General features: G+C 33.0%; 1 protein-coding gene across 1 annotated transcript in view; it reads right to left on the bottom strand.

The window, feature by feature from the left end:
* LOC111718264 (spectrin beta chain, non-erythrocytic 1-like) overlaps positions 1–25,690 on the bottom strand; it is a 53,881-nt gene that overhangs the window by 25,454 nt on the left and 2,737 nt on the right. Inside the window, 30 exon segments of the mRNA XM_023493805.1 lie at positions 570–665; positions 1,261–1,557; positions 2,433–2,522; positions 3,536–3,670; positions 3,709–3,775; positions 4,178–4,338; positions 5,167–5,258; positions 6,818–6,938; positions 9,282–9,327; positions 10,227–10,327; positions 11,125–11,331; positions 12,288–12,386; positions 12,578–12,656; positions 13,184–13,312; positions 13,628–13,700; positions 14,152–14,273; positions 14,817–14,971; positions 15,301–15,384; positions 16,127–16,244; positions 16,610–16,806; positions 17,019–17,191; positions 18,231–18,351; positions 18,479–18,596; positions 19,166–19,211; positions 19,575–19,738; positions 20,264–20,315; positions 20,760–20,839; positions 21,350–21,361; positions 22,678–22,772; positions 24,806–24,904. Coding sequence (XP_023349573.1) covers positions 570–665; positions 1,261–1,557; positions 2,433–2,522; positions 3,536–3,670; positions 3,709–3,775; positions 4,178–4,338; positions 5,167–5,258; positions 6,818–6,938; positions 9,282–9,327; positions 10,227–10,327; positions 11,125–11,331; positions 12,288–12,386; positions 12,578–12,656; positions 13,184–13,312; positions 13,628–13,700; positions 14,152–14,273; positions 14,817–14,971; positions 15,301–15,384; positions 16,127–16,244; positions 16,610–16,806; positions 17,019–17,191; positions 18,231–18,351; positions 18,479–18,596; positions 19,166–19,211; positions 19,575–19,738; positions 20,264–20,315; positions 20,760–20,839; positions 21,350–21,361; positions 22,678–22,772; positions 24,806–24,904 — 3,429 coding nt within the window.

A 25,690-nucleotide genomic window follows, 5' to 3' on the forward strand; every position in this document is an offset into this window, starting at 1 on the left:
AAACCAAACCAAACCAAACCAAACCAAACCAAACCAAACCAAACCAAACCAAACCGAATCGAATCAAATCAAATCAGACTTTTACAAAGTTAGGATTGAAAAAAGGTTTTTAAATTTGCAATGCAGCTCGTAGTTAGCCAATTATTAATAGTTTTGAATGTAATTTTGAGTGAAACTTTACAACTCTATGGTAAAAGTAGATGTTTACTTTTCGTGATAAAGGAAAGAAAAATATCTGATAACTGAGCAAAACTTTTAATTCAAACTCAAAAAGACGAGCAAAGAATTATTTGAGATAAAACCATAGATTAATTACAATACGGAGAGAACACTAGATGTCGCCATTTCACGATTTAAGGTTTTTTTATTCAAAATAATCCTGAGGCAGAAGCCCAAAGGAGTCAAGAGCATGTCTTCGCTCTGTCTGGTAATTCAACGCTGCCTGCGCTAACTCCTTTGGAATCAGGGTTATTGTGAACGAAAAACCGTTAAATCTTGAAAAGACGACATCTAGTGTTAATAATATATGGATGATAAAATGAACAATATGTTGAATTATTTTCCTTAGCTTGAGCCGAGGTGGCAGCTTCTATATGATCAGCTTCTCGATTAAAAAGTTGAAGATCTCGGACTTGTCTCAACCAACCAGTACACAAGTGGTTCAACTAGTGTTGTTAATCGGGGTAAATCGTTAAAAAAACCAAGATTTTAAAACTAAAGTTTGCTTTTATTAAACTTCGCAATATTTTTATCAAAATTGGAAAATAATCTAATAAAATCGTTACATTGTTACAACACGTTCGTTTATGCAGTGTTTTTGGACAGTTCTTTGGTCCTTTTTTTGGAGTGTTTTTTTGGACAGTTCTTTGGTCCTTTTTTGGAGTGTTTTTGGACAGTTCTTTGGTCCTTTTTTGCAGTGTTTTTGGACAGTTCCTTGGTCCTTTTTTTGCAGTGTTTTCGGACAGTTCTTTGGTCCTTTGTTTGGAGTGTTTTTGGACAGTTCTTCTTTGGTCCTTTTTTGGAGTGTTTTAGGATAGTTCTTTGGTCCTTTTTGCAGTTTTTTGGAGTGTTTTTGGACAGTTCTTTGGTCCTTTTTTTGAGTGTTGTTGGACAGTTCTTTGGTCCTTTTTTTGAGTGTTGTTGGACAGTTCTTTGGTCCTTTTTTTGCGTAAATCTTCTGTTATGATCAAAATTTGACAAAGTGTAAGAAAGGCAAATGTTATAAATAAAAATTTAAGAAAACATTTGATTTTCTTACACTATGCAAAATTTTAACACTGGAAGAAAATATATGCAACGGTGCAAGTAATTCTTTGTATTGATTAAATTTGGTTCCTGGTTAGCCCGAATATCATCTCCTATCTCCGCATGCTGGTTCAACAACTCCTCAGCAGTCTGCACATCTCTAACGTTCTCGTTGGTGTTCAGGTTGGACTTGGTGTTGTCCACCCAGGCGAGGATCTGCTTAACCCCATTGTTGAACAGCTGGTTACCCACAGCATCCTCCAGGCGTCGAGATCTCTCAGCTGCCCGGCTTTCCAACATCTCCCATTTAGCCTACAGATAAGGATTAGCTTAGGTCAAAGAGGATATTAACAAACAAAGTAAGTGTACTGCAGATTCTAGTGATAATGTAAACAAACAAATGTAACTCTGTTTTTTAAATCTCTCCCAAAACTTTGTTGGTCAAGAATGATTCTGGGAATGATGTAAACAAACAAATGATTCTCTTAGGCAAGGTTTTGTTTATTTCCCTTCCAAAAACTGCCGTACACTAATTTAGGTCAAAGAGGTTATATCAGAACTCCATATTATTTTGTTGACAAAAAAAGTGTTCTGCAGTTTCTGGGAATAATGTAAACAAACAAATGGTTCTTTCAGGCTAGGGGTTGTTTATATCCCTCCCAAAAATTGACGTACACTTGTTTAGGTCAAGTAGGGTACACCAGAAAACTTTATAATTTTGAGTAGCGTACTGTAGATTCTGGAGGAATGTAAACAAACAAATGTGTTTTCCTCCAAGGAACTCCCGTACAATTCAGCTGTAAACAAAAATATGGCGATTCATGGTGCTACTACTTAGCATTTGGTATGGTTAGGACTGAAGGTTAATTTTCTTTATTTCAAGACATTGGCCAGGGTATTTTAAAGGAAGGGGAAACCGTCAAATGTCTAAAATCCCAAAAAATAATCTTTTGTATATTCTATCTCTTGAAAAAAGAATCTGACATAAACATAATCATGATAATAATAATAAAAATAAGAATAAATTAATTTTTGCAGAGCTGAGAAGGTCGTTTTATTACAGATTCTCTTTAAAGAAACATTTGAAAAGTCCAGTATTTTTGGTATATTTGAAGATTAATAATGACGACCTTCCCAACATCAAAATGTAATGAGGTATTTGTAAAAATATTGTAAAAATTGTTTACCTGTACTTGACTTGTTCTCTCCTCAATATTCTCCCTCTCATCTGGAAAGGAGAGAAGAACATCTCGTCCCAGCTGAGTCACCTGACCAACCTAAAAAAAAACAAAGTAAAATTAGAGAAATTTGTTTTGAAAGTTATTTATCTTAATGGACCACACTAGATATATTACATTCATTCTCAAATATTTCAAGTGACCCTCCATGCAAAGCTTAAAAGCTTTGTCTGATTGGGTATGAATTAGATATCACTGTTTATAGTTTTGAAAACTGATTATTTTCAATTGTGATTTCTTTACAAAGGTGATATGCATATATCTAATACTACATATTTTACTGTTTAAGGGTTGATATAGTTGTATGACAGGTCATTTAAAATTACGCTTATAGTCCCTTTAAACTGAGGTCAAAGCTTTTGTGTTTTTAATCTAGTTCTAAAGCACTTAAATAGTACTTAATCGGAGTCCCGGATTAACCTTTTGGATACCTCATAGAAATTAAGAATTTGTCCAATAAGATTTTCGTCCGCTGAAAAGCATTGACCAATCAGAGGCCAGAAAAAAATTTGCTCGAACAATGAAACATCACAGATGAACATGTCAGCCGAATAAGGACTTAGCATGTCAGAATAAGAACTTAATCCACTTAAAAAAGAAAAGTTTTCATAGTGGAAGTAGGGTTAATAGGTGGTTGAGCAAGCTATTTTCCGATGTTTATTATTTTAAAATGGCCCTGCAGTAAAGAATAGTTTTAAGAAACTCCCTTTTTCTGAAGTAACCTCCGAAAAATAGCGCTTGAGTTTAAAAACTATCCTATTCCTAAATCTTTTATAAATCACTGTTGCATAAAACGTATTGGGCCAACTACATACTGGGTACACAAGACGGTCCGGTACGAGTAAACACTTGACTGGTATCCTTGTACTGACTCGGATCAGGCAGCGATTGAAATCATGGGAATACATTGCTTAATTTTAGCTTAATTAACCCCCCCCCCAAGCAAAATCCAATACTTGATTATTTGTTGTACTCCCCCTCCTTCCCAACCAACCAATTTAAACAGATTAAATATCTGCTTCTAAAGTGCCCGCAAGATGTCTCTGATTTACCTTATCTTTGATTGGGGCGAGTTCCCGCTCAATTCCTTTATGTTTCCTCTGAAGAGCTTTAACAGTGGTTAAATCTTTAGCCAGATCATCCAGTTCTAGCTTCTCAGATTTCTCAGTTATCCAGTCACATACATCCTCACCTTTATTACAATAACAATAACAATAACAATAACAATAACAATAGATCCTTCCAGGTTCTTCTCCTGTTCTTCCTTCAGCTTGACAAGCCCGTCATAGGTTCTAGGAATAAGATTTGACTTTGCAACTAAATTTTTAAATTGAAACTGAGCCTTTCTTTAAATATTATTATTTGATGGGAGTATATTTAAGGGACAGTAGATGTTATTTTAAGTGACCCGACGCTTGAAAAAGACACTAAGATACCCTCTAAACCTGTCTGAGTAACAATGAGGAAGATTTATCGTTTATTTTCTAAAACGGGTTGAATTCGGACAATTTCCATCATAGGCTCTGCAACACTTTAATTGAGAAACCACGATTAAAAGTAATTTATTTTTGCAAGAAAAATAAGTATCTCACCGTGATCAAACAAGGTACTGTGGTGGATCGGACATACCAGTTTATTTAATGTTTTTCATTTTATTTTGTACATTGTACATTTAACATGGGGGTCACAATTACCTGTGTGTTTCTTTTTGCTTGCTAACAATGTCGTTCTTAAGATCCGGGAATATTATCTCCAGCTCACGGCACGCTATATCTATACTCGCCAACCTGGAGACAGTTCTTAAGTTAGAAATCTCAACGCTAGATGAATCACAATAAAATTTAGAGTTTTTGTATTAAAGCCCCAAAAAATGGTCCAGTTAGACTGAAATAACGCCTAAATGTAAACAAACAAATGGTTCTTTCAGGCTAGGGGTTGTTTATATCCCTCCCAAAAATTGGCGTACACTTGTTTAGGTCAAGTAGGGTACACCAGAAAACTTTATAATTTTGAGTAGCGTACTGTAGATTCTGGAGGAATGTAAACAAACAAATGTGTTTTCCTCCAAGGAACTCCCGTACAATTCAGCTGTAAACAAAAATATGGCGATTCATGGTGCTACTACTTAGCATTTGGNCTCCAAAATGGATATAGTGATAACCAGAAAACTCTGGAATAGGAAGACGACTTTAAAACTCAAATAATGACTTTGAAAAGTCCAATGAGCATGCGACACAGTAATTGTGTAGTGTAAACAGAACCATTTCACTCTATAAGTAATTTAATTTGCTTTGTAACATAATCAAATACTTTACTTTTCTGGTTATCACTGTATACAAGCCTTCCTTTACTTGGACCATATATAATGTATATTGAAACACTCTGTTTGCACCCTGCACCCATTTGTACCAAACCAAACCAAACCAAAATTCCTCCCACGTTTAAAATTGGCCTGTCAGTAAAATCGGAAATTTAGATGGTGTTTTTATAAATATAAAAAATTGTCATATTTATTGATACTAGCCTTAGAGAGCGCTTCGCGCCCATCTTCTAAATTAATTGTGAACATATTCTCTTTGTGTACATCGTAAAACAAAACAAAAATAATTTGCGGATTTTCACACAAAATTTCGTGGATTTTCAAAATTTTCAAAAATTTAATGAAGATCGAATTTTGATGAACCTGCAGAACAAGCTGACGCTCTTTACTAAGGTTTTGCAGAACTGAATAGCTGTCAACAATCGCCTTCTGCCGTTCATTAATGATCTCCTTCCCTGATAAATCATAAAATTTAGAAAACATTTCATTATCCAGAAATCTCAAAAGAGTCTTTCTAATTTAACAGGATTTTTTAAATATGTAATTTCTTACATAATTTGGAAAGGAGAAATAATAATCAAATAATAATAATTCGGATATGTTAACGGAAGAAAAAAGGAGATAAGATTATTACTATTCAATTTGAAGCCATCGATTGAGTTTTCTTTAAATTAAATAATACACAATGAAAACTAAAAATGTAAATTTATGACAAAAAAGTGCAAACCAGAGGAATCATTAAATCTCTATACATAGAAAGTAAGAAATGGTAGGACTCAACTCAATAAATTTTAAGCTACCTTTTGACTAATATTTACTTTAAGGTTAAATATATGTTGAAAAATAGGAAATTTTAAATAATAGTAAAATGAAGGAATCTTAAAATTTCTGTTAATTTGCAAGAATGAAAAAAGACAAAGTAGATAAAAGTTATATCTTAATGTGCCAGCAAAAAAATTACACAATTTGCAATTTTTTGAGATTTCATTTTAAATTAACAAATACATTGAAAAACAAGGAAACTAATGAAGCAAGCAATAAATTAAATAAAAATTTAACCAAATCAACGTTAACTAAACCTAAAAAAATAATAATAAACTTAATATAACGTAAAGCCCTTGATAAAACTGAAAAAAAGATATTCTTTTTAAGAAAGAAAAGAATTGTTGGTTTAATCCTCTAGTTACAAATTGTTGGTTTAATCCTCTAGTTACAACAAAAAAGAATATCTTAATACAGTCGGAGACAGTCAAGTTCTTAAAAGTACATCATGCAATTAATTGCTCGTTATTTTAATAACAACTTTCATGTTTCCGACTTAACTAGGCTTTAGACTACCTTTATTACTTTAATAGTTGTACCTCAGCCCCCTGGAATAACCAATATTATTTTATCATAATATCATTAAAATCTAATAATTAATCTTTATTTTTTGCTTATATTGATGTTTAAGTTCGTTTGTATATTTTCAATAAACTTCAAAACAGCTTCAGCAAAAGTGAACATTTTTTGTTTGGCAACTCACATGACCCCAGGGAAAGTTTATGGATGGTTAAAGATAAAAAAATTCGACATTTTGAATCATAAAAGAGTAGGGGTTTTAAGGCTGCGATTTAGAATCGAGTCTAACTATCCCCCTTCGTCGTTAAAGTTAGACCCGACTTAGACTTGTGTCTTCCAAATTTTTTTTTATCAAATAACCCATTTACAGCTTTAATGCTTAGCTTGAGAGTCTTCACAGCTGACATATCCTAAGTACTGTGGAGCTTTTTATTTATGTGTGTGTTATATACATTCTAAGTACTGTGCAAGTTGTGTACATAAAAACAAACTTACAGGCTGCCAGCCATATGTACAACCAAGATGAGGCTGTACAATAAATTCAAGAGTTATTTCTAGTCATTTTTTAAATTTTTGATTAACACTTTTTTCTTTTTCTTTTTTACAAATTTTTCTTATTTTCATCAATGTTAATAGAATGATACTGATAATAATAATAATAATAATAATTTACCTGATTTCTGTGCATTTGACTGACCGGCCTCCTTGACATATTGAACTTTCTTGACCTTCCTTGTATCCTTGACAACCACAGCTTTCTTCACTTCAACAGCTACTACCTTGGGTTCTACTTCCTAGATAGATATATATATAAAAGCTGGTTAGATAGATAGATAGACAGAAACAGACAGATAGATGAATAGATAATTAGTTTGGTAGATAGATATGAGAAGATGTAAGTGTGCAATTGTAAATTAAATAGCAAATTCCTTTTTTTCGTCTATATATATATATAAATATAGATAGCAGGTTAGATAGATATAGATATAGATAGCTGGTTAGATAGACAGACATACACACAGGCATATAAATAAATAAATATAGATGGATAAATAATTAGGTAGGTAGATAATTAAAAAGATAGATAGATGGATAGATATATAGATATAATGATAGATAGACAGACACACTTATGCTATTTTTAGATGTATTGGTTGATAAATAGATAGAAATAAAGATAGACTGAAAGATAATGGGATAAATATTAAGATTAAACTAACTTAAAGCATTATACTTGGTACAATGCTAAATGTATAAGTTAATAAATAGATAGAAGTAAAGATAAACTGAAAGATAATGGGATAAAGATTAAGATTAAACTAACTTAAAGCATTATACTTGGTACAATGCTAAGCTAAATGAACAAAAAGAAGAAGAAAATATATATTTACATAATTTCAAGGAATCCCTGTTTAAGAAATTGCATTTCCGATTTCACAAAACGGTACCCTTTAAATTCTAAAGGGACTGTAAGCGTAATTTCAAGTGACCTACCATGCGTTCGTCGAGTACAGAGATATGTGTGTTTAACCTTATCGAAACCCGCTTGCCTTGTATTTTGCTGCGTACAGTGTGAGATGTGTACAGTATGAACTCAACACAGCTAAATACAAGCAGGGTTCGCCAAGTTTACACACACACATATATGTGTACTCGACGAAGACACAAAGGTTTAAAAGGGATTGACCGATAATGTCTGGTAGTTGAACTGAAAATGTAAGATTGTAAAGAAAATTTTTATGATTCATTTCAGACGTATAAAACGTTTTAATGATATATAATTTCTGAGTTTGAGTGAAAAGTCGACGTTCAAAATCATCCACCAATTGGCAATTATATGTTTAGGAACATATTTCTCAATAGAAATATGTCAATAAATTAATGTCAATTATTGTTTTCATCATTACATTGAATTTCTTATTCTTTAAGGATTTGTTCGCAGATTTCTACAAAATCATCAAATGTCTTCTTTTCAATAAAAAATTCAGAAAACCTAGAGAAAATGTTTGAGAATAATGAGACATTACAGAAACACTGAATAAGATTACTTAGTTCAATTTTATTTTCTCAACCTGTTCCTGACCAACTAATTAGTTTAATGTAGAATGTTTGGTACATTTTTTATGGTCGTTCTTTAATAATTTAAAAAAAATCAATTTTCACGTAACCACCCAAATGGATGATTTGAAGGTCGACTTTGCGCTCAAACTCAGTAATTATATATCATTAAAACGTTTTATACGTCTCAAATGAATCCTAAAAAAATTCTCCAAAATGCTACATTCTCAGTTCAACAACCAAACATTGCCGGTCACTCCCTTTAAGTGTATCGTTAAAAATCGGGCATTGTCCTCTATGGTCACCTGAAACTTTGCTTACAATTCCTTATAGCCGAGTGAAATAAGGAAGATATTGTCGTTTACTAATTTCATTTTTCATAATTTTCTTTGAGATTTTACAAACAGGTGTATAAACATGGTTGTTTTCATTATATTTAATTAGACAAAGGATTATGGTGTACCGTCAAGGAGTATGGAATAGAAGGGAGATACAACGGACGCGGACCGCCCTACCATATAATTATGCATGCTTTGCAGACGGTACTTCATTTGAACAAGAAATATTTGTCGATGTACAATTACCGCGTATACAATAACCTATTTAGAATATTTCTTATACAAAGCATGCATATTGCATAATCATATGGTAGGGCGGGTCGCGTCAGTTGTATCTTGTCTCGCTTACTCCTTGTGTACCGTTGTGAACTTTAAATACGTCGACATTTTCTTTTAGCCTGAATTTGAATTAATGCAGTGCTTAAGATCTGAATCCGCAAAAATATGCGGATCCACGGATCCGGAACTAATAGACTAAATATCAACCAAAAACTTTTAGCTCTCAAAACACGAATCTCAACTGTTGAAAAATGAGAAATTATTAAGAATGTCTTTCTCAAGTTTAAGCAAAAAAAATTTGCAAAAAAGAAGAATTTTTTAAATTTTTTTCATTCATTTTTTCAAAAAATCAGTTTATTTGGATCCGGATCAATTTATTCCCATTGTGGATCCAAACTCCGGATTCGAATACCGCATCAAAATGAACAATGAATGGTTTAGATAAAAAGAAAATATATTCACCTTGACATAGTTAGCTGGAACAAATCCATTCTCTCCATTAGCTTTTCTAAATTTGAATTTTTCATCAAAAATTATTTTATCTTATTATTCTTTTTTTTAATTAATTCACCAGGGACAGAATGTAATGAAACTAAACTAGGTAGCTCAACTATCTTTCGCAGAGTTAACGATTCATGAAGATTTGAATCGGCAGTAGGTAGTTCAGCTCTTTCCAATTCATTAAATTCGGTCACTTTTGATTTTTTCATCAGAGGTGCAAAAAGAATGGAGGAGGAGGGGGGGGGNTTTTACAAAATAGCAATACTAGCTTGGGAACCCAGCTATTTATCATTTTTTACAAAATAGCAATACTAGCTTGGGAACCCAGCTATTTATCATTTTTTACAAAATAGCAATACTAGCTTGGGAACCCAGCTATTTATCATTTTTTACAAAATAGCAATACTAGCTTGGGAACCCAGCTATTTATCATTTTTTACAAAATAGCAATACTAGCTTGGGAACCCAGCTATGCCTGCCAATTTAAACTTTTCCCATACAAGACAAGTCAACCAACTCAACTACGAATTTTTAATTAAGCTAAGAACATTCACTTGGTTCTACCGAGTTCACCTATCTTTGAGGCAAATCGGTCAAGGGGTTTCTAAGTTTTGATCAGATATACAGGGTTACCCATAAAGGATGAGACTTCAGAGACGACTGTACAGAATTTACACTGTCCATTATCTTATATTCATGATTCCCTGCAACTGTAAACTTGTTTCTTTCTTTGCCAAATAATTAAAGAAGCCATGGAAAGACCATATTCAATTATTACTAATTTAACCTTGAAATCGTCATATTTTAAAGTTTCAGGTCGTCTTTACAGTCTCATCCTTGATGGGTAACCCTGTGCAAACCAAAAAAGATTACTACTACATACATCTAGATATTAATTAGTTGAACCTGATATTCCACCAGTCCGCGTTAGTTTTATCCAAGAGGAACATGGTCTCCCCCTTCTTTACATCAATACCATGTCCGGTATACGGGTATAGAGCTTTCACCTAGTTATTTGAGGCAATTCATTAAGACTAAAAGACAATTACTGGACGATTTGTGACTACTTTTACTAGGCTAAAGAATTGATCTTTGTTACAAACTCAAATTTTCTAATCCCTATATCTTTGCAACCTAAACCTTTGATATTTCAAACTTATTTTATTTAACAAAATTCATAGTTTGAAATATCAAAAGGCTACGGCATCGAATTGAAAAGATTTAGGGATTAAAAATCCGAGGAATTTGTAGGAACAACGATTTTCAGCAATCTATAAAATAAAACTAGTAAAAAATATCCAAATCAAATTCAGGAACAAGTAAACGGATAGATTACAGACTACAGAGCATTTAACAGATTACGTAATAGCACAGGGATATTTGGGTTAGGGGCGACTTCAAGATGATAAGGAAGCTTGAGGGACTACTTAAAAAAATAAAAGCAATTCAAGTGACCATCCATGCAAGGTCCAAGGTCACCCTCAGACCTTGAAACCCTTATCAGATAAACATGTGGAAGATACTCATTTACCTCATTTTTTAAGTATTTAATTCTAATAATTTCACCATTGCTTCTGAAAAGCAATAAATGCGCAAGTCACTTTCCTCTTTCGCAAAGAAACCGCAAATGAAAATAAACAATTAAAAGAAACAAAAACATGGATATATAATTCATGGTTGATCAGACAAAGCTTTTAAAGTAAACCGTTTTAAATCGGGCATTGCCATCTTAGCATGGAGTTTCCTAGAAATTATCCTTAAAGTTCCTTTAAATTTTAAATAAATAAGGAACAAGAACACCCACCTGAGGAACCTTCCTGTCCTCGATAACCTTCTGTATTTCTGTTCTCTCGAAGGGTTCATCCTCCCAGACCTCTACAGGAACCATCTTCTCCGGACTAGTCTGCTGCTTGCTAGGGTCTGCAGATATATACAGAGCCTCCTCACTGATCTGGGAGTTCTTGAGCTTAGCTCCGTTCTCTTCAACCCGTCTTACATCAACAGCAATACTCTAGAAAAAGTAGTAATTGTTTTTTATGTCCGATCATAACTCATGAACCCCTAGAACAATTTGCCTCAAATTTTGATTATGGAACTTGGAAGGCCCACAGGAATTTTCTTTAGATGGTTTTGGCCTTTGGGATTCTAAGTTGAATAAGTCGACTTTAAAGGGAAAAGAAGCTAAAATCGTTATTTACGACCAAGTGCGGGTAAACAGCGGGAGTAACTATGAGTAACCTGGGCAACACAAGGTTCCCAAGCTAGTTTGTAAATACGGGTTACAATTTAGTGTGACGTATTAGGACAGCTCAGGAGCTGTTTTAATAGCAAACATGGGAATCTGTAGAAGTTACCAATGAGAGTTGAACTGAGGACATGGGGATATGATCTCTTTACAGTTTAGTGTGACGTATTAAGTCAGCTCAAGAACTGGTTTTGTTGTAAATATGGGAATCTATAGAAGTTACCAATGAAAGTGGAACTGAGGACATGGGGATATGGTCTGTTTATTGTTTAGTGTTACGTATTAGGACAGCTCAAGAACTGGTTTTGTTGTAAATATGGGTAACTATAGAAGTTATCAATGAGATGTTTCCAATTCACTGTGACGTATTAGGACAGCTCAGGGGCTGGTTTTGTTGTAAACCAAAACATATATTATGAATCCGAAGACTCTAAGCAGGGAATGAAGGCTCGGCCTATGTGCTCTTTCATAGTCAACATATGAATACCATGCTTTTTGAAGCCATATGTTTTAAGGATAAACAACATTTTTAAAAACACTTTTTTATTATATAAAAGATCTACCAAAGTATCAGAATTTATTTTTGATCTTGCAACACAATTCTCAAGTGTTGAAAAATGAGGAATCATAACACATTGAATCTGTTGTAAAATAAAAATCTTAAATTTTGATTTTATGAAAAAAATCTTCTTTTTTAGATTTAAGATTTGTTCTCGACTGACCTGTATTTTATCATTAAGCTGCCTGTGTCTCTGAAGAAGAGAGAGAGCGGTCAGCTTGTCCTGACCAAAATCCTTAGATTTGGCGATAGTCGTACACTCCTGAACAAACAAACTTTAATCAGAATTTAAAATCAAAAATCACACCAAAACAATATTTTTTTTAATTCATTTAAATGCAGGAGACAAAAGTTCCAACTCGGTGTCAGATCTGGGCCAAATCACGGGCTAGTACTTTTCTCCCCTGAACTAGTAAAAAGCACAAGTTGAAATTGAATCCTAATTAATTTTACCTTAATTACGCTGTCAGTTTCATTACAATCTGAGAAGAAAACATAGGCTTCAGTACTGGAATCCAGAGTAGCACGTCTCCTTAACATCAATTTTATTATTTAAAAAAAATCCCATTCAATTCTCTCAATTTGATGCAGAAAACTAAAAATGAATCTAATTTTTACTAAAGTCGCAAATTGTGGTTTTTAGTCATACTTGGATGTTTTAATAGTCATGAACTTCTAATTTTCCGTGCAGGATTTCAAGCTCATTTTAAACCTTATTTTTACGGATTGCCAACGGTTTTGATCAAAAATAAAATTTTCTTTTTAGACCTAAATTCCAGTGACCCTACATTTATAGAGTGGCATGTCTAAATAACAACATTGGTCTGATTAAGGATATTCTTCTTTTCTCTCGAAAAATTGATTATGTTCAATTGCAGTTTTTACATGAGTTGACTTGTGGATTTCTACTACAAAGACAATGTAATAAATTGTCCGTATTCAACATGTTCTAAGATAAAAATGGACAAAAACTTCCCAACTGTTACCTATATAGAGATTTAAAGAGTACCATTGTAAAATGAACTTGCAACTCTATAAATTAATCAAAAACTTAATTACTTTGCAGCTTCTGTCTGAAGAGCTTTCCACTTAGCTGCAGTTGCTTGACAACGCTGCTGAAGTTGCTGATGATCAGGATGCCCGGCAGCAATCATCTCTTCAGCACTGCTCATTGGTCCAGTTGTAAACCTAAGAATTAACAATACTTAGATGACATTCTTGCGATAAGGAAAACTGTCATAATATTGATCATCATGATCCTCATGTTATGTATTATGATCATAATTCTGACGTGTAGCATACATTTCTTGATAAAAAGCATAATCATCCTCTGATGTTTACTCAATGCTTCTGCTTTTAACATGATCCTAATATTTAACATCAAGATCTTTATTTCGAGCATCGACTTGTTACTATTGATCGTTAAAATCATGATTTAAAAAAGAGATTATCAAAGCTTCATGATCCTGAGCAACCTAAAGATTAAAACCTTCAGATCAATACCTGGAATATCTTCTTTCCATCTCATCAAGGAGTCCTTTATGCTTCTGTTGAAGACTGGTCAGGGCACGCAGATCTAAAAGTTTACACATTTAAGTGGTTCCAGGGTTAAAATATTCAGAAACTTTACGTGTTCAAATAAATTATTAATATAATATAATCTGGAAGAGTTTTTAAGGCTTTTCGTTTATTAACAAAATTTTGTATTTTTTGATGTAATTAATTGAACAAATTACATCCCTAACATCCTTGTTTACTATTGTCTTGAATGGTTGCATTGCAGTACAGTTTTTGTTTGTTTATCTTTGACTTGAATTATTGCAGTACAGTTTACCTTTGAATTTAATGGTTGCAGTACAGTTTATTGACTTGAATGGTTGCAGTACAGTTTACCTTTGGCTTGAATGGTTGCAGTAAAGTTTACCTTTGGCTTGAATGGTTGCAGTGCGGTTAATCATTGACTTGATTGGTTGCAGTACAGTTTACCTTTGGCTTAAATGTTTGCAGTACAGTTTATGCTTGTTTACCTTTGGCTTGAATGGTTGCAGTACAGACAGATAGTTTTTCATCAACCCATTGTCCCTCCTCCTCCAGATCCTGCACCAGCTGGTAGAAGGCGTGACAGTCCTCCAAGTAGCCCTGTCTCTTTCTGAACATGAGGTCAATCAAACAATCAATCAATCAGTCAATTCAAAATTAAACAAGAATCAATTAAATTAATTGGAGCAATTAAACCATGTAATTGAACCAATTAAACCAATTATACCAATTGAACCAATAGGAGAAACGGAACCAATTGAAAGAATTGAAGCCATTGAAGCTGTCCAAACAATTAAATCAATTGAATCAAATAAATCAATTAATCATACCAAAATAAAAGACGAGTCAAATGAATCATTATCTATTAAAATAATTATAAACTAGCTGTAGTGCCAAGCATTGCCAGTGAAAACAAAAAAAAGAAAGATTTTTTTTCAGCCCATGTCAGCAAATTTGATCCAGCCATTTGGCCAGCTAAGGCTAACAAGAGCTTTAATGTAAAGATCAACCAAATTATATCAAATTTATGAAAAAAAAATTCATGAAAAATGTAACATTAAATCATAACTCATTAAAATCTTTGAAACTCAAAATCAAACAAAAATTAAAATCAAAATATGTCTGATAAGCAAACATCAGGTCATAAACCAACCTGGACATCTCCAGAAGGTTTTTGTAGTTGGTATCCAACTCCTGGAGTTTATTCTGTATAGGACGGACTGGGGTGGATCCTGGAGTATCCGGAGTAGAGTCCAGAAGTTTACCTTGCTTCTGGACTTTTCTAATAGTCTCAGCCATAGCGTTCACCTGGATCAGTTTTAAAAGGTTAAAATGTTGTTTCTGGTTTTAATGATGATCTAAAGCTCATAGAGAAAGTAGGAGTTAGTTCCACATTTTTGAAAATATATTTAGGTCTGGTTTGACACTCGTCAGTTCTTGAGATTGTTTCTGTCATGAAGATTCAAAACAAATGTTTACTGTTGATCAAGTATCAATCATTGGATTTGGGATTTTTCAGATTTGGGTTTGAGATTTTATTTCATATATTATTTTTTATAAAGATATGTTATTTCTGATTTTTTTGAATATTTTAACAAAACTTGCCAACTAATGTTAGAGGGGCCAAGAAAATATACCTGGGACTCCTGCAGAGTAAACTTCTGTAGTTTCTCCTGTACATCAAGAAGGTGAAGAACTCCAGCATCAGAACTCATTTCAGCCTAGACAAGGGAATAATAATTATCAAAAGGTAAATTACAGAATAAATACGTATACATTACATGATCTGATTTTAATCAGAACCCATATAAGCCTGGACAAGAAAAATAATAGGAATTAATATGAATTAAGTGTCTAATTACGTAAAAAAGAATTTACGTAACAATTACGTAATCTGGTTATAAGAACTGAAATGTTAAATTACTTAATAATTACGTATAAATTACATAATCTGGTTTATTTGGTAGAATCAGAACTCATTTCAGCCTGGACAAGAGAAGAATTGGCATGCCTTCAAGTATTTGTTTACATAATTTAACAAATTACTGAATAATTATTATTGGTATTTTAACTCATCTCAGATAAGACCAGGAAATAATGAGAATTGGTACTTGAAAAATATATGATTACATAAGTACACCAAAAATTACGTAATTTGGTTCAACATCCCAGCTTAGAAAAGGGAATAATAAGTAGAACCAGAAGTATGTTAATACTATTCATCCAAATCAGCAACAGCATCCTTGGATCCGGGTCCAGGGATAGAAAAATAGACCTAATGAAAATTAATTAAAATATACAGCGCATACTTTTGGGCTTCATAGTTAATAGTATTTTTTTTTTTAAAGAAAATTACTGGGGGTATTCATACCTATCAGTACTTCACCTGAACGATATGTGTATAACCACGCCTGGGGTTGCCAGTTTTAATTTATGGAAAAAAAACAAAGTAGTATTGTATACCTGGAGAAGCTGGATAGTTAAGGTTAGGGTATCAATCTCTCTCTCCAGGTTAATCACAGCATTACTTCTCTCCAGCTTATCCTTATGGACCTTGAGCAGATCTAGCAGTTCTTGCCACCTAATAAAGAAAATTCAAAATCATATGCATCTAAGAATGATAATGATGGCTAAGAAGAGAGACGAAGCATATGACAATGAAAGACATGAATGATGAATGATAAAATTAAAAGCAATAATGACGATATTGATGTCGATGATGACAATGCCGATAACTAAGACAATGATGACAGCAAGGACAAAATAAAGACAATGATGAAAAAATCCACAACGACTATGATCACAAAAATGTAAATGGAGACGTTAATGACAATGGTGACCAACATTGAGGTCATTATTTACATTGGTGCTAATGATTACTTTGTAGACAAGTAACATCCATGACAGCATTAATAGCAACAAAATCAAAGATGATAATGATTTTACCTTTCCATAATCTGCTTCTCCCTGGCTGTGATTTCCTCCTTGGCGTGGTAGTTCTCCTTCTCAAGCTGGACACACATGCTCTTGAGGTCCAGGAACCTATCCTTCCGGGACAAGATGTCAGCAGAGATAGCCTCGTGCTTCTTAACCGAGGCCAGGACTTGGTTCAGGTTGGATCCGTACCGGGGGTCAGAGAGAACCTGAATAATTTAACCTGTGGTGAGCAAACCCTGCAGAGATAACTTAAATTAAAGGATAATGTATTGGTTCACAAGTAAAGTGTCCTCATTGGATATTGAGATCAATTGTTCAAGATTACCAATACTCCTCACTAAAGTTCCGATCTCAGATAAAATAAAATAACACGACATTATCGAAAACATAGATCTTGACGAGAACCTAAAACCTTTACCTGGATCATCTCGTTAAGATATCCCTCTCTGAGAACAGATTTCCTCTCGAACTTGTAAGCCAGTTGTTCCAACCTCTCCTGCCTCAGGAGCTCCTCCTTCAATGCGACCTCCCTCAGGTACTCCTGCTTCTCAAGTTCCTGCCACGCCTGCTCTATATCATGCGGACGCTGACCTGCATCAATCAATCAATCAATCAAACCATAATCCATCCAATACATATTCATCCCCAAACCATTAAAGATTTTTTACAAACCCAACCAATTAATAATAATGTTTCTCCTTAAAAGAGCTGTAGATGTAATTTGAAGTGACCCTATAAACAGGGCATGTCAGTTTCAAAACAGTATTTATAAACAGGGCATGTCAGATTTAGAACAGTTTTTATAAATAGGGCATGTCAGATTTAACAAAGTATTTTTAAACAGGGCATATCCGATTCAAAACAGTATTTATAAACAGGGCATGCCAGATTCATAACAGTATTTATAAACAGGACATGTCAGATTCAAAACAGCATTTATTAACAGGGCATGTCAGATTCAAAACAGTATTTATAAACAGGGCATGTCAGATTCAAAAACAGTATTTATAAACATGGCATGTCAGATTAAAAACAGCATGATAAACAGGGCATGTCAGATTCAAAACAGTATTTATAAACAGGGCATGTCAAATTCAAAACAGTATTCATAACAGGGCATGTCAGATTCAGAACAGTATTTACAAACAGGGCATTTCAGATTCAAAATAGTATTTATAAACAGGGCATGTCAAATTCAAAACAGTATTTATAAACAGGGCATGTCAGATTCAAAACAGTATTTATAAACAGGGCATGTCAGATTTAAAACAGTACCCTTTAAATATTTGTCTGTGCGGGTATGAACAAGATGTCCTTCGTTATCTCTTGGGGAAAAAAATATTTTCAATTGTGGTTTTATTTAAGGAAATTGTTAGATAAAAAACAACGTCGTCTTCCTCTTTGTCTTAGCCACTCATTTAGAGGGTGGTACCATTCCGACTTTCAAAATACCTTTCCCCATAATTTTATGTTTTATATATGTTATTTAAAAAGGGGGAACTCAAACTTAAAATGGCAAGGGAGGGGTTGGATTTATTTTTGCATCCTCCTTCTCCTTCTTCCCCCTCCATGCTTAAGTGTAACCATCTTTTTAGAATAATACATTTTGACAAAAAAAACTAATTTTGACCTTCAGGGGCAACATAAGGAGGTTGCCGAAGCTGTTGAAGTTTGATCTGAATATCAAAATAGTTTGCTTCAACCTCAACCTTCTCCTGGTACTTTGGGGGCTTCTCAATCATTCGGTAGTCCTAGAAATCACAATAAATAAAAAACAAAAAATTAATCAATCAATCAATCAATCAATCAATCAATCATTCAATCAACCAATCAAGTTCATCACAGAATAAATAAAATTCAAAACTGAATAAATCCCACCTTGAATTTCTTGAAGTACATCTGAATACCGTCCAGAGAGTTGGGGAAATCCCTTTTCCTGATTTCCCCAATCTTTCCCCTGATCCAGACCAACAGCTCAGTACTATACGTCTCAAACCTTGCCACAAATAGATAATTAAATCAAATCAAATCAGATTTTTAGGGACATCCTACGACCACAAAAATAATCTTGAAATAAATAAATTTTGACAATGAAATTAAGGAGAGAAACTTATAAAAAGAATTTCAGTTACGAATAATTTGTGCACAGTATCTGATGTTGTGACGCAAAAAAAGTATTAGTAGAAGCATCTACTTACACACAATAGTTATTTAATATATTCTTAAATAAATCCCGAAGAGTTTAATTTTAAGAAGAAAGAATATCTAAAACTAAAAGTTAAGACAAGTTATTGCTTGAAATTCTTTCTAGATCAAGACCAAAAAAACATCTTTTTCCATCTTTTAAATATTTCAAATCCAAAAAATTTGATGTATCCCAATTAAGCAAGTACCTCCAATTATGTTAAGTGAACAAATTTATAACAAAGTAGGGGCAAGGAATTATTTTTCTAAAACATAAAACTCCCCGCGCGAAAAAAATTTGTAGAGGGGGAATCCTAACCTTTTCAGACATTTCAGGGGGGCTTAACCACCCTACCCCCCTCGTTTACGCCCCAAAATCACCTGTTTTGCTGGGACTCAATATCTCGGATCTTGGAAATTATATTCCCTAAAATAAACAATTTTCAATTTCATCAGATCTTATCAAATTTTTAGTTTTAAACAAACAATTCTACATAGGCTTCTTAGCAAAATTTTAATACACTAAATGAAGTAAACGTGGAATTTCAAAACAACATTTTTTACCCCCAGGGTAGCCATGGGTTTCCAAAAAATTTAACAAATTTGGTCCAGCCTTTACTTTTATATATAGATAAATAATTTATAAATATTGCTAACATACATTTATGTGGGAAGAACTTTCTTATATTGATAAATAAATAGGAACCGTATTTTGTCTTTGTTCAAAACGAAGAGGAAATTAACTACAACTGCAGAGACACCTAGTGGTAAAATATTTAACTAAACTCACCAATTCTCTTCCCTCCCGTGGCTCCAGCCTTCATCTTGGAGAAGGTATGGTAGTACGAGGCAACATAAGTAATCACAGATTTCTCATCAGGTCTGAACAAGATTAGCACAAATTTAATCAGACTTTTAGGGATGTTCTTCGTCTATACTTCAAATTTAAAATGACTAGATTAAAAATAAAGCTTGGTTTTAAGAGTTGCAAAGATTTAACTAAATACTCCAAATGCTCCTTTTTTAGGAAAGATAATTTTCACTACATTCTCTTTTCCATAATATTTACATTAAATTTCTAATTAAACATTTATTAATATCTGTTCTGGAAATACTAGAAAAGCATTCTTTTTTAAATTGCATCTTAAAATACTAAAAAAAAGCATTCATACCATTTTTTTGTTTTTGATTCTATTTTTTTTTATCTTGAGGTAAGATAATTGAAAAACACTCTTTAATTTTAAATGAATCATACTAAATTAGTCAATAATTTTCATCTGGGAAAACTAGAATTATATCTTCCGCAAAAAACAAAACCACAAAATGTTATTTATTTTTAAAGAAATATCAGTTAAATTAAAGATGAATTTAACAATACAAGATTTTTTGATATGATATTTTTTTACTAATAATTTATATTATTTCAAATATTTCATAATTTAAAAATCATGTTTCTTTTTAGATAATGAATGTTAATACCTGAGGTTTTGAAGATGATCATCGGGCCGCAGGCTGTTGAAGTTGATAAGATCTATCAAAGTAAGCATTCATCAAACAAAAAAATTGAATTAAGTATTGTGTTTACTCATTTGTGGCAGAAAAATGTCTACTGTCTACTACAAAGGTTAGAATTAAGTCCTTGAAAAAAATGATATTTAATGAATCTTTTAAGAATTAAAAACAAACATTTTTTAACAAAATTACAATAATTGATAATTTTAAAATATTATGAAATTATCTAATTCATGATTGTATTTAGAGAATAAAAAGAATTAATGAAAGAATGTATAAGTAAATAAATGAATGAATGCGTGAAAGGATGAATAAGCGAATGAATGAATGAATGAATGAATTAATTAATTAATGAATCAATGAATCAATGAATGAATGAATGAATCAATGAATCAATGAATCAATGAATCAATTAATCAATGAATCAATGAATCAATTAATCAATGAGTAAATGAATTAATGCCTGGTCTATGATGATGAATAAGAGCATTGAACCCAAGTCCAGTTTGCCAGGATGAACTGAAGTTCTGAATATCAACATTCCTGAAAAATTAACAGATTTAGAAACACTCCTTACTCTTCCAATCCTTATATCTTTGCATAAAGATGTCATAGATAGGAGTCAGAGGTAGAAACATCGAAAAATCAGGTTGCAAAGATATAGGGATTAGAAAATTAGAATAATCATTGCCTTATCATCAGACTCTCAGGGTGCCCTCATTCCCCTTCCAGAATTTGAAGAGAATAAAACTAGATCAGGGTTGGAGAAAGGTCTTCTAGCTTGTAAAGTCACGATGATTTTTTATATTTGTTTTTGGTGTAAAATATAATTTTTGAGTTAAACGATCTTTAATGGCCTTCAAAACCTTCTAAATTCTTTAAATTTCAAAGGTAAGAAACCCCTAGTTCTCACTGTTGAATGTAATCTAGATGTTTTCTTTAGTAGATACGTAAATGTATTGCGATTAAACCAATCTAGAAACCTCGATATAAATAATTCCGTCAAACACATATTGTGATTGCTTGACTACGTTATATATAACAGCGCATAACTTGTAATTATGCTGTTAATACCTAACTCTTATCTAACATGAAGAAATATACTAGATACCTCGATATATATAACTCCGTCATACACATATTGTGATTGCTTAACTACGTTATATATAACAGCGCATAACTTGTGATTACCTGTTAATACCTAACTCTAATCTGACATGAAGAAATATACATAGTTGATAGAGAAACTAGGATTTGATTGCTGCGAGATAGTTATTTGGTTCTCGTTAAGAAATGCAAGCTGATATCGTGCGCATCTGTTTGGCATTGATCGATTAATAGAGCTAGTGTTCATGTAGACATCGATAGTTGAGAAGATCCTGACGAAATCCGCCCATTGGTTTGGCGTTGATAGATATGAGCTAGAGTCCGGTTGACATTGATAACTCATGAGATCGTGCCCAATGGTTTGGCATTGATAGATTAATAGCTAGTGTCCGTGTTGACATTAATAGCTGACGATATCATGCCAATTGGTTTGACTTTGATCGATTAATAGCTAATGTCTGTTTACCATCGATAGGTCATGGGTTATGCATTGATATCTAAGTGAAACTGAATTGCACCTGGATAGATACAGGTTCTAGATCACTTTATGGAGTAGGTCATTTACATCAGGAATCCCCCCCTCTCGTTCCCCCCTGTTGAGTGTCAGGGAGGACGACCCCCCCCCCCCAATGTAGGGTGTGAGGGTGGATTATAAGTTGTCTAATACTAGTATTCAGTCACGGAAACATAATAAAATTTCAATACAAGGCACAGTAAAAGACAATCTGATCACTCTAGACAGATAGAAAGATAGAAAGATATGTAGATAGAGAGATAGAAAGGTAGATATATAGATATATATAGGAAGATAGGTAAGTAGGTAGATGTGAAGATAGATAGATATAGATACATAGTGAGTGAGAAACATGAAAAGACATAAACAGATGAATCGATATATAGATAGTTAGACTGATAGTAGGAGAAATATGAAAAATACAGGTATTTAGATAGATAAATTGTAATAAAGATAGATAGACAGACAGACCACTAGAAATAAAATGAAAAAAGTACGATATCAAAACGGAAAGACTGTCATTTAAAAAAAAAGTACTTCCTAGACAATTTGAATTTGGTAAATAATTTTTTTTTTTAACTGAAAATAATGGTTATGATGTCATAAAATAATGATAGCAATGGTATTAATATTNATCTCCCCTACTCTGCATACTATTAAGGACCTATTATCTAGAGATCACTTTCCGGATTTCTTCCGCAGAGACGAGCAATAAAATGGTCTAATTTAGTCCCGTTCTTGTAAATTAATATTTATTGAGGATTTTCGTTGTCACCAGAGGAGCAAAGCTTCCTTAGCTGACTTCTTTACAGATCCCTCCCTCTCATCCTCTTCATCCACGTTAATCTCAATTTCCTAGAGAGAACAAAGTTGTTATCACGTCAAACTAAAGTGAATTTCACGTCAGAATGAAATAATTTGTTTTCACTTCTCACTCCTCTTATTGAAGACCTGTTGAAAAGAACAGAAATGTTTTGAATTTATAATATGTAAATTCAATGTCCCCGGATACAAATCAAAACTCAAGGAGCTACGAGGTTACAAAGTCGTATGAGTGATATCGCAAAAATGTTACCATCTACTTTTGTCTCGTTTGCAGTGATATATTTATTAAAAATTCTATTCATAAAGGGACTGTAAAGTGCCAAGTATCGAGTGTCGGAGTGTAGAATATAGAGTGTCGAGTGGAGTGTCGAGTGTAGAGTAATAAGTGTAGTGTAGAGTAGAGTGTCGACGCTCTTTCAAGATAAAATATTAAAATAGCTACCTGTCCAATTCAAAACGGTACCCTTTAAACCTTAATCTTGTAACCAATGGGGAAGATATTGTTGTTTTACGCAGATCCCCAAGTAATTTTATAAAGAAACCACACAATTTAAAATATTTTTTTTATAAACTTCTTCAATATTTTAAGAAGTTGGTTGATTATTGGGCATGCATGAAGGTTCACATGAAATTATGTTGACAGTCCCTTTAAATCAAATAAGAGCTCAGCAAAAAAGAAGAGTTAACGACAAGATAAGAACTGAGCTAAAAGATATCAAGCCAAGCAAGTACAACAACAAAGAATAACAAAACAAAAAAACACATTTTTTTTTTAACCTGAAGGAATTCTGAGATGCAAAAAACAGGAATAATAATATTTTGAATAATTTCCCCAAGGAAAGATATTTAGGTATAATCTTTTTCACCCCAGTGTAGAAAAGAAAGATGCTGAAGGAGGGCTTCAAGGGGGGAAAGGAAAATAAAAATTTGAAATCTGAGAATGATGAGGGGGGGGGATTCTCAATCCTCTTATTGGAGAGCTGTTGAAAAGAACAGAAATGTTTTGAATTTATAATATGTAAATTCAATGTCCCCGGATACAAATCAAAACTTAAGGAGCTACGAGGTTACAAGGTCGTATGAGTGATATCGCAAAAATGTTACCATCTCCTTTTGTCTCGTTTGCAGTGTTATATGTAAGAAAAATTCAATTCATAAAGGGACTGTATAGTGAAGATTATAAAGTGTAGTGTGGAGTACAGTGTCGAAAAGAGGGAAACGAGGGAAGGAACCCCCGGACGCCATGAGCTACGCAGACCCGAGCCTCCGAGATTTGCTAGACAGACAGAGCCTCTACTATGCAGACCAATAATTTTAACAATTATTTTTGATGTAGTGGCATAATAATTTTACTAAAGATAAGAGTTATTTATTGATTGTCATGATTAGAAACATTTCTGGACTCATAAAGTGGTTTATAAGATTTATACTAAAACTTTAAACATTTCTTACGCAGAAAGGCAGATATTTGGAGAAATATTTCTGGAGTAAATTTAGTTTGTTTTGTTGTAATCTTTGATTTAAACAATACCTTTTTTTTGAAAAATGTTAAGATCTAAATGAATGATACATATTTTCTAGATTTATTTTGAACTACGAAAAAAGGTACCGGTTCAATCGAAGGTTATAAAAGAGTGAATAAAATCCAATTTAAATTTTTTTCTGTAAATATTTTCCTTTTCATGTAAAAAATGTTTGTTTTATAAACCACTTTATTAGTCATAATTAGTAGGCAATATTTATTGATAATTGATAAATACTTCTCATCTTTAAGAAACCTATTATGCCACTATGTAGAATTTTTTTTTTAAATCTTTGATGTATTGCGCATGCTCATTTCTGCATAGCGGAGGCTCGGTCTGCCAAGCAAATATGGGAGGCTTGTGTCTGTATAGCGGAGGCTCATGGTGTCCGGGGGTTCCCTCCCTCAAAGACAAGGAAAATAAAAACCTGAATTTGAAATCTAAGTATGATGAGGGGGGGAGGGGAAGACAAGGAAAATAAAAACCTGAATTTGAAATCTAAGAATGATGAGGGGGGGGGGAGACAAGGAAAGTAAAAACCTGAATTTGAAATCTGAGAATGATTGTCCAGATGAGACCCAGAATCATCCTGGGGTTTCCGTCCACAATATCCTCAGCACCAATATTCTCCAGACGAACCTTAATCAGAGAAATAGTTGAACAGATTGTTCACAACAAGTCATGTTGTTTTTTAAACTATCCTTTATAGCAAGGTCAAAATTTGGCACAGTGTAAGAAGAACCGATGTTTTTAAAATTGATTATTAAAAAAATAGAACCATATTGCAAACTTTACCAGAATCCAGTTTTGAAATCTTGGATATTTTAGTAAAAAGTTTAAAAAAACGAACCATAACAATTAACAAATTTGCATAAACCTAAATTATAATCACAAATAGGTTTTAAAGATCTCACTGATGGCTAGGATGGTCTAAAAATGAAACGGATAAATCAATTTTATGTTTTTAAGAGCATGTTTAATGATATAACTAATTTGTTCTACTTAATTGATTTAAACTACATGGATATTCGATCCAATTGATTTTAAATAAGTTAATCTAAATAGAATTGATTTTCCAGAAAGGAAAGTAATGTTTGTATGTACTATGTATTATGTACATTAACGTCCTCTGCTCGATTTTCGATGATGGAGACACCTTTGTTATTCACTCTGTATCAACGAGGTATAGAGTGTTGATGTACGCTAATCCTTTACTAATTGTATAGGCTATAAACTATACCGAAAGTGTAATGCATTTTTGTTTATTATAAGGAGATTCTGGCCTAACTTATAGTATATCAATATTAGTAAACAGTTGTAAGTGTACAGTACCGCTAACTGAGCACACAAGTAGAGAACTATTATCTCCCCTACTCTGCATACTATTAAGGACCTATTATCTAGAGATCACTTTCCGGATTTCTT

The sequence above is a fragment of the Eurytemora carolleeae genome, unplaced genomic scaffold (genome assembly GCF_000591075.1).
Source record: "Eurytemora carolleeae unplaced genomic scaffold, Eaff_2.0 scaffold556, whole genome shotgun sequence".
NCBI lineage: Eukaryota > Metazoa > Arthropoda > Copepoda > Calanoida > Temoridae > Eurytemora > Eurytemora carolleeae.